This window comes from Propithecus coquereli, unplaced genomic scaffold (assembly GCF_000956105.1).
Source record: "Propithecus coquereli isolate 6110/MARCELLA unplaced genomic scaffold, Pcoq_1.0 Scaffold142, whole genome shotgun sequence".
Taxonomy (NCBI): domain Eukaryota; kingdom Metazoa; phylum Chordata; class Mammalia; order Primates; family Indriidae; genus Propithecus; species Propithecus coquereli.
This window is the reverse complement of record NW_012138525.1, coordinates 3,085,343-3,094,686: the sequence shown is the minus strand read 5'-3', so window position 1 is coordinate 3,094,686 and position 9,344 is coordinate 3,085,343. Positions and strand designations below refer to the sequence as shown.

The 9,344-nt window shown below is 59.4% G+C and overlaps 1 protein-coding gene across 1 annotated transcript in view; it reads left to right on the top strand.

Moving 5' to 3' along the window:
* Positions 1–9,344, top strand: part of HMCN2 (hemicentin 2) — a 140,126-nt gene that overhangs the window by 82,483 nt on the left and 48,299 nt on the right. The window contains exons 41-49 of the mRNA XM_012639709.1: positions 230–405; positions 1,026–1,122; positions 1,277–1,396; positions 3,032–3,193; positions 3,942–4,223; positions 5,241–5,408; positions 6,540–6,653; positions 7,101–7,187; positions 8,158–8,349. Of these exons, the coding sequence (XP_012495163.1) occupies positions 230–405; positions 1,026–1,122; positions 1,277–1,396; positions 3,032–3,193; positions 3,942–4,223; positions 5,241–5,408; positions 6,540–6,653; positions 7,101–7,187; positions 8,158–8,349 (1,398 nt within the window). The remainder of the gene's footprint in view (positions 1–229; positions 406–1,025; positions 1,123–1,276; positions 1,397–3,031; positions 3,194–3,941; positions 4,224–5,240; positions 5,409–6,539; positions 6,654–7,100; positions 7,188–8,157; positions 8,350–9,344) is intronic.

Genomic DNA, 9,344 nt, shown 5'->3' with positions numbered 1-9,344 from the left:
GTGTCACATCCAGGATGTGAATATTGTCACCATGCGTCCGTCCTACTCAGATCTGGGGGCCTCCTTCCGAAGCAGGGCTGTGAGCCCACTGGGGTGGGCCCTGGTCCTGACGGTGGTCCCCACCCCTGGTGTTTGCTCCTTGTGCCTGGAAGAGGCTGGGGTTGACATGGGCCACGGCCCTGCCCTGTGGCCCCCCATGTGCCTGAGAGCCCCTCTCCTACCCCGTCAGTGCCCCCGAGCATCCTTGGAGAAGAGCGGAATGTGTCCGTCGTGGCCAATGCGTCTGTGGCCCTGGAGTGCCGGAGCCACGCCGTGCCCCCTCCCGTGCTGAGCTGGCGGAAGGACGGGCGGCCCCTGGAGCTGCGGCCCGGCGTCCGCCTCTCTGCAGACAAGGCCTTACTGGAGGTGTGCGGCCTCCACCAGGGCCCTGGGTAGGGCGGGGCCTGTGGGTGCCCCAGCACCCCTGCAAGCATCATTTCAGCTCAGGGAGACCCGCAGGCCCCCCCAGGGAACGGGGAACAAAGCCCAGCACTGAGTCCTCAGGGCCTCTGATGCAGCTGAGCAGCTCCAGCTGTTGGGGAGAACCTTCCCCGCCAGCCCGCTCCTCCTCCCCCACCCCTCTACACCTTGTGATATGATCATTCCCAATTCGAAGCACCGCCTTTGCTTTCCCCTACTTTCCCCTCATTCTGCAAAGACGCAGCTTAGCCCCCTCACCCCTGTGCCAGGATCCGACCTGAGGAGGGTCCCCTCCACCCCCACCGTCCTTCCTCCTCCACCTTCTCTCTGGCCTGTTCTGTTGCACTTTCTGAAGAGACTGGGAGCAGGTCAAAGGCAGGAGTGGTTCTGACCCCGCCCTGTGCCACCCCCTTAGTAGGTCTGGGTCATGGATGCGGAGTGGGGAGACAGCAGGGCTGCCAGCCTGGGTCAGCAAGGCAACGTGACGCTCCTGAGGCCACGCAGGCTGTCCAGGGGTGAGCCCGTCTGTGTTCCCCGGCCAACGGCACGTCTTTGCTCTCGGCCAGGTGGACAGGGCGGAGGTGCGGGATGCAGGCCGCTACAGCTGCGAGGCCCTGAATGAGGCAGGCCGCTCCGAGCGACACTACAACCTGAACGTCTGGGGTGAGGGTCTCTCGGGCTGGGCGGGGTCTCGGCCCCTGGCGGGGGGCATGTTGCCTCGATCGGGTGCCAGGATACAGCCCTCCACCCTCCCCTCCCCTCCCGGTCCCCTCTCCATCCCGCCCCCCCAACTCACCCTCTCTCTGCTCTGACTCAGTGGCTCCAGTGTTCCCCTCGGGGGAACCTCGCACTCTGATCGTGAAGGAAGGGCACCCCGCCAGGCTGTCCTGCGAATGCCAGGGCATCCCCTTCCCCAAGATCTCCTGGAGGAAGGATGGTAAGATCCCTGCCCCACCCAGCCCCACCTCATTGCCCAGCACAAGGGGGCTGCTTCCAGTCCCGGCTGGGTGCCCCCACCCAGAGCCTAGCTGAGATGGGTGGGCTCATACCGCTGGTGGGGGGTGCTGGTAACAGAAATGATGCTTCCCTCAGCCCCTCTCTATTCAGTCCCTGAGACTGCAGCGGCCCCTGGCCCCCTCCCAGCCAGTGAGAGCTGGACTGATCTTCAGGCCTCACTTCAGACATCCCTTCTTCCAGGAAGCCCTCCCTGACTGCCAGGCTGGGGCAGGGCCTCCTTGGCATAGCCCCTGCATGATGACTTAGCATGTCACCTACCCTGGTCGTTCTGTGTCTGCTCCTCCATGAGTCCGGGCCCCGTGAGGCACCACCTTGACCACTGCTGAATTCCAAGTTCAGTGCCTGGTACTAAATAGGTGCTCAATAAATATCTGGGATTCACTGAACCAATGTTTATTGAGAGCCTGTCTCTGCCGGGCTCTGTTCTACTCACTGGGAACACAGCAGTGAACAAAACAGACAAACCGCCACCCTCATAGTGGGGCAGTCAGATAATAAACAGAAAGTAACTGACTTGGTACCTTAGGCCGTAAGTGCTATGGAGCAGAATAAAGCCAGGAAGGGGGAGAAGATGTGCTGGGGGTAGGATTTGTAGTTTTAAGTTGGGTGGCTGGGGACGTTTGACCAAGCAGACTTGAAGAAGTTAGGGGACGGACATGGACTAACACAGGGAAAAGCATTCCAGGCCCAAGTAACGGTAGGTGCAAAGGCCCTGGGGCAGGGATGCCGGTTGGATGGGGGAGTGAGAGGAAAGGAGGAGTCAGGGATGATGGGAGCTGGTGGGGAGTGGAGATGCATCACCCAGGTGGGAGGCTCCAGGGCAGGTGTTGGGGGAGGACCCGCATTTGGGCATAGTTAATATGGAGATGTCTGTTAGACGCCCAGTGAGATGTGAAGTAGACAGTGAGACCTACGTGTCTGGAGCTCAGAGGAGAGATCTGGACGGGGAAGCAGTTTGGGAGCAGCAGCAAGACAGGCTGAGAGCACCAGGGCAGAGGGAGGAAGCACTGTCAGGTGGCCACAGCGTCCCCTCCCCGGCTGCGTCCTGTGCTGATTCATGACTGAGCCCCGAGGTCTGTTCCTCTCTAAGCAGGTGCCACCATGTTTACTCCAGGCTCAAGGTTGACAATCTCTCCCCTTCAAGGGGGTCTTCTTGCTGCCAGGTGTACCGGTGCCTGGTCTCCTTCCTCGGGTCACTATAGCCAGGTGGGCGGGCCATTTGTTCAGCAGCCTCGTGGAGCCCTGCCTTGTGCCAGACCCTGGGGAGCCCCTAAGGACCCCAGAGGGGAAGTGAGGCGAGGTGTGCCGTTGTGGAGGGCCCAGGCCTGGCAGATTTAGATGGGCGCCTGCAGTGGATGGGCAGAAGCTTCGGGCTCAGAGGGGGTGCCAGGGCCAGATGTGGCATGCACGGAAGGCTTCCTGGAGGAAGTGGTGTCTAAGTGGACACCTGAAGGATGAGCAGGAATTGGCAAGAATGGGGGTGGGGGACAAACGGTCCAGGTGGAAAGACGCTGTGTTCCTGCAAATGTCCTGGCTTCTTTCTCACTGCTCCCAGGTCAGCCCCTGCCCGGGGAGGGGGCCGGCCTCGAGCAAGCGTCGGCTGTGGGGAGGCTGCTGTACCTGGGACGGGCCCGGCCGGCCCAGGAGGGCACGTACACCTGTGAGTGCAGCAACGCGGCGGGGAGCAGCGCCCAGGAGTGGCAGCTGGAGGTGCACGGTGGGTGAGCCGGCTGGGTGGGCCGGGGAGCGGCGGGCTGGGCGATGCCACCCCCAGATTTGGCACAAAGACAGGAGCAGTGGTGACAGGCAACTTCCGTGCGGTCCCTTGGATTCCTGGCACTGTCACTGCCCACTCGGCTTCTCACAGCTCCTAACCTGAGCACGGGGCAGGGGGCAGACCCCTAAATATCGCCCTGTGGTCCGGAGGAAAAAACCACGTCTTGGAACAGCTGGAAACATAAAAGAAATGTAAATTTTATATGAAGATTTTATATATAGTGGAAATCTAAGTCTCCATCTGCTTGTCCTGCAGCGATGAAATCAAATATCTCAGCCTTGTAAAAATTGTGCTAGAAAATAGGACCAAGGAAAATTCTGTCACCATCCTGGGGACAAACCCACCCAGGGCTAATTCTCCACACCCAGCCCGTCCCAGGGACCGTGTGGCTCCAGGAAGCCTCTGGTTTTTGAAGGAAAAAACCTCTCAAAATCCTGAAAGGGCTGTGCCGAGAGCTTGTCCCCCGGTAGCAGGCCTGCCGGTGATGCCCAGGGCATGTCGTGGGGTTCTGTTAGGACCCCATTGCTGAGAAGGAATACAGAGGCCCAGAGAGGTGAGGTCACCTGGCCAAGGTCACACAGCCAGCAAGTGGCAAAAGGGAGCAGGGGTGCCCCCGTGAGGCGTGTGGGAGGTGCTGGTGCCTGGCAGCCCCAGCAGCGGTCCCTGACGTGCGTCCTCCCCACCCCAGTCCCCCCTCAGATCACCGGGCCCCGGGAGCTCCCCGTGCAGGTCTCCGTGGTCCAGGACGGGGGAGCCACTCTGGAGTGCAACGCCACCGGGAAACCGCCTCCAACGGTGACGTGGGAGCGGGACGGGCAGCCTGTGGGGGCCGAGCCCGGCCTGCGGCTGCGGATCCAGGGGCAGGACCTGTACGTGGAGCGGGCACGGGCTGCCCACTCCGGCCGCTACCGCTGCGTGGCCGAGAACGTGGCCGGGAGGGCGGAGAGGAGGTTTGCTCTCTCCGTGCTGGGTGAGGACCGCAGCGGGCTGGAGGAGGGCAGGGGACTGCGTCGGGGGCGCTGGAGAGGGCGAGGTGGGGTCGATCTCCAGGCGCAGGTCCCAGGCTGCTCCTGGGGACACCTCTGTTCTTTCTGGGGTCGGGCTCTGACGAGAGCTGCCACTGGGGGAAGCCGCCCAAGGTCAGGACTGGTCCCAAATGGCACTGATCTCCCCCATGCGCCTCCCTCCCGTATTTCCTGTTGCCCTGCTCTGTTCCGGGCACTGGGGAAGTCCGCAGTCTCTAGCCCGGACCAGCATGTGACGGGGGAGCTTGGGCCTGCGGGACACTGGGAGGACCTCGAACACTGCCGTGGAGGAGCCCTTTAAGCTGGACCGTAAAGGCTGAGCAGGAGTTAGGCAGCTGCCGGGTGACAGGAAGCGCGTGCCAGGCAGAGGGTGGCTGGAGCAGCCTCGTGCATTCCGGGCATTTACTGAGCTCCTGCTGTATGCCTGGAGGACAATTCAGAGTGCAGGCAGGGAGTGGTAAGGGGTAAGGTGGAGGGGACAGGGATCAGTGCAGGGAGCACCCCCCATCGCACGCCCCAGGAGCCTCACCCAGTGACCCCGCCTCCTGTGGAGTGTGGCCTCCTTTCCAAACACGTCCCTTCAAAGTGCAGAGCCGCCGCTGGACTTGGCCGTGTGGACTCAGGAAACGCGTCTGGGCTCGCCTCTGCCCTAGCTCGGCCTCGGGGGCTCTGCACTTGCCCCGACCGGGCGCTGGACCGGGCGCTCTGTCCGTGCTGTGGTTGAACCCTCCCGAGCAGCCCTCTGAGGGGTCAGGGAGACCGAGGCACAGGGCGTCTGCCTGGCTCCAAAGCTCAGCCTGTGGCCCCACTCACTCCCTTCTGGGTGCCACAGCTTCAGTGGGAGCAGCTCCGATCCCGTCGCCTCTGCCCCAGACTCTCCTGATGGGGGCTGGGGGCCGCTGGGGGGCAGCCGGCGGGCAGGGGAAGGAGCGTCCTGAACGCAGCTTCTTCTCTGTGTCTAGTGCCCCCAGAGCTCACTGGAGACTTGGGCCCACGGACCAACGTCACTGCCGCCTTGCACAGCCCCTTGACGCTGCTCTGTGAAGCCACCGGGGTCCCACCCCCAGCTGTCCGCTGGTTCCGAGGGGAGGAGCCCATCAGCCCCGGGGAGGACACCTACCTGTTGGCAGGTAAGGTACCAGCCGGCATTGCATCCTGGGAATCAGGCCCTCTGCCTCTGCCCCTGTCCATCACGTGCCCATGACCTCTAACCCTGAGCCACCAGGTCTGGTTGGGGTAACCATTCCAGCTGCTGGTCCCCAAAGAGAACACCCCAAAACACTGGTCAGGTGAGTGCTCCAGGAAAAAAGAAAGATTTAAATAAGTTTGGAAAAGGCTTCCTGCTCTGCTGCCCTCCTAGAGACCCACAGGGAAAGTTCGTACAGTAAAGGTTCTGATAAGTTCTGCAGCAAAAAAAAAAATAAATCTCTTGGCACTTGTATATAACATCCCACAGAACAGTAACAAACTTGCGGACATGCTGATCTAAACACCTCCTCCTCTAAATATTCATCCTCTTCACAAAATTGGTTTGTGATGCTTCTTGCTGGTATATAAGTGGGAAACTGAGGCCTAAGAGGCAGTGTTCCATCCAAACTTTGCAGGGACCTCAAGTCCCACTGCAGCTTAGCCTTGGTGACCCATCAATTGTCCCATGCAGCCTGCAGCGGGATGTCAAATATGTTTCTCGTTGCGCATCACTTCTGAGCACTCGGTATGAGGTACCAAATGCCAGGTACAGATAGGAATTGAGAGACTGCATCTGGGCCCAGCAGCAAGTAGAGTGGCAATCAATTAGTGATGTCTGCCCTGGCTGCAGGACCAGCAGTGATGGCGTGTGTCCTGTATATCTGCCCTCCCTAGACTGGTCTCAGGAGACCCCTGGGTTCCTCTGAGAGGTCCTTGGGAGAAGAAGGCCTTTTACCATGTCATCGGAGTAGTGTGGGGGCTGCCTTGTTGACCACATAGCCCACTGCTGTCCCTTTAGCCCCAGCCAATCCCCAGAGCAGAGGAGGCCAAAGTAGCAGATCCTTCTTGCTAGTGCAGGGTCCTCAGGGTTATGCTGGTGCACGTCTAATCTCCGGGCAGCTCCATCCATTTTTTTACCCTCCTGAGCCTCAGTTTCCCCATCTGAGGAGTGGAACGTGGTGGGAGGCAGACAGGTATAATTATAACGTGTCTTCCTGGGGGGGCAGCCTGGGCTTGGCTGTGGCCAGAAGGCTGCTCCCAGCCACGCTCGAGCCCGCGGCCTCCCTCCCCAGGCGGCTGGATGCTGAGGAAGACGCGGGTGCAGGAGCGAGACAGAGGCCTCTACTCGTGCCTGGCAAGCAACGCGGCCGGGGTGGTGCGGAGGAACTTCAGCGTGGAGGTCCTGGGTACGCTGCACCCCATTCTCATGGGGCCCGTGAGTCCTTCCCCTCCTGCCTGGGAGCCTCCGGGGGCGAGGCCCAGGACTCGGCTCAGGCAAGGGGAGGGAGAAGCTAAGCCTTGTTTTCTTTGCCTCATCAGAAACTTCTTTTAAGGCTGCCGTGGAACTTTCCAGAAACAGCAGGGCCAATCCAAAGTAGAGGGGGCAGATATTGTTAACACACCCAAACTGCCTCCCTCTGGTCAGAGTCTTCTCCCAGGGGCACTGCTGTTTTCCTCAGCCGCCGGGAATGTTTCTCAGACTCACTGCCCTGTGGAAGCAGGCACAAGGGGTGGGGAAACCAAGGCAGGAAACTGAAGAGAGGAGCTGTGGCTCTTGGCTTCCTGCTTTGTGATGCTGTAGCCTGAGTGGGCCAACCCTGGTCAGTAGCCGTCTGTCTGCCTTCCTCCCCCAGTTCCCCCCAGGATGGAGAACGAGGACCTGGAGGAGGTGATCAGGGTCCCCGAGGGACAGACTGCGCATCTGCCATGCAGTGCCACTGGTAAGGGCCACACAGTGTGGGGGGCTGACGGAAGGGGCGAGAAGGTGGCTTCAGAAAGGAGGGGTCCCTGGGGAACTTGCCCACTGGCCCCAGCTCCACTGCCATCCACGGAGGTCTCTATGTCTTGGAATCTGCGCCAGGTCCCTCTGCCCCAACACACCCACCCTAAGCTCACTACAGATCTCAGCTTCCAGGACCCTCCATGGGGAGTACTTGGCTGGCTCCTCAGGCCCGGTGGGCTACCCCCCCTGGGCTCCCACAGGCCCCAGTTCTTCCCTGTCCTAGCACTGACCATAGCAGACCATAGTGCCCTTGTGACATATGAGCTCCTGAGGGCCCAGGGCTGCCTTGTCACCATGGTTTCCCTAGTGCCTGGCAGAGTAGTCTCCTGTTAATGCTTGTGGGCCGAAGGATGGACGGGTGGATGGATGGATGGACGGATGAGTAGATGGATGGACAGAAGGATGGGTGAGTGGATGGATGGATGGATGGATGAGTTGATGGGTGGATGAGTGGATGGATGGATGGATGAGTTGATGGGTGGATGAGTGGATGGTTAGATGGATGAGTGGATGGATGGATGGATGAGTTGATGGATGGATGAGTTGATGGATGGATGGATGGATCGATGAGTTGATGGATGGATGAATGGATGGATGGATGGATGGATGGATGGATGGATGGACGAGTTGATGGATGGATGGATAGATGAGTGGATGGATGGACAGATGGATGGATGGACAGATAGTTGAATGGTTGCCTTTGTGTCTTGCCTGCCTGTACCAAGCCACCTGTGCCCACTGCTTGGTAAGCCAGGCCTGGTGGCTGCTTCAGCTTCTTGCTGTGTTTCATGGGCCTGTGGACTGGCATGGAGAATCCACACCCCCTGTCCCATCTGGGAGCAGCCTTGACTCCTGGGATGACCTGGTCAAAGCCTCCTGAATTATCTCGTTCTCTCCTCTGCATATAGGCCACCCACAGCCCCAGCTCACGTGGTTCAAAGACGGCCGGCCCCTGTCTGGTGGAGACGCCCTCCACATCTCCCCAGATGGAGCCCTCCTGCAGGTCCTGCAGGTGAACCTGTCCAGTGCTGGCCACTACTCCTGCGTTGCAGCCAATGCTGTGGGGGAGAAGACCAAACACTTCCAGCTTAGTGTCCTGGGTAAGCTCTGGGCATATCCCGGCAGGAGGGAGACCAGCTCCTTACAGACAGCTTCCCGCAAAGCACTCTACTCTTTTTCTTCTACTTTTCTAAGTTTTCTCGTTGTTGACGACAACACCATAATCATAATAGTGGCTGTATCGATTGAACATTTATTGTGGGCCAGGCACATGAACAGGCATGATTGGGTAAATCTTCACAGTGACCCTAGGAGATGGGAGATGTGCTTGTCCCCACATCACTGACAAAGTTCTGAGACTTAGAGAGGTGATGTGGCTGATGCCAGGCCCCAGGGTGGGGGGTCCAGGTGGTGCCTCCTGAGGGCGATGTGCACGTACTGTCTTGTTAGGCTGGAGAAACAGAAAATCTATCAAACGAGGGAAGCATGGACTAGCTTAGTAAAATCTGTTTCTAAAAGTGCTGGTGGTACCAGGCACAGGGACAGGCACCTGTGGTCCCAGCTACTCGGGAGGCTGAGGCAGGAGGGTCACTCGAGCCCAGGAGCTCTGGGCTATAGTGCTGCCAATCGGTGTCTGTACTAAGGTCAGCATCAATATGGTGACCTCCTGGGAGCCGGGGACCCCCAGGTTGCCTAACGAGGGGTGAGCTGTGCCAGGTTAGTGGTCAGCAGTGGGACAGTGCCTGTGAATAGCCACCGCACTCTAGCCTGGGTGACATAGTGAGACATTGTCTCTATTACAAAAAAGAAAAAAGCCAGCAGTTAAAGGGAGAGACCTGCCAGGATTGGAAGAGGAAATTTTAAGGCGGATGAAAGCAAAGCTACTCCACCCGGCAAGGAACAAAGCCCCCCACCCTTTCTCCCCCTCTCGGGAAGTGGTGCAAACTAGAAGCGCAGACGGAACTGAGAAGGCCCTGCTCAAATTAGTAGAGAGGCTACATGTTGAGAAGCTATCAGGGAAATCAAGGCAGAAATTATTCCCTTTCCTCCCTCATACTATTGCTTAGCAGGGGAGCGGGGCTGTGGGTCACCCAGG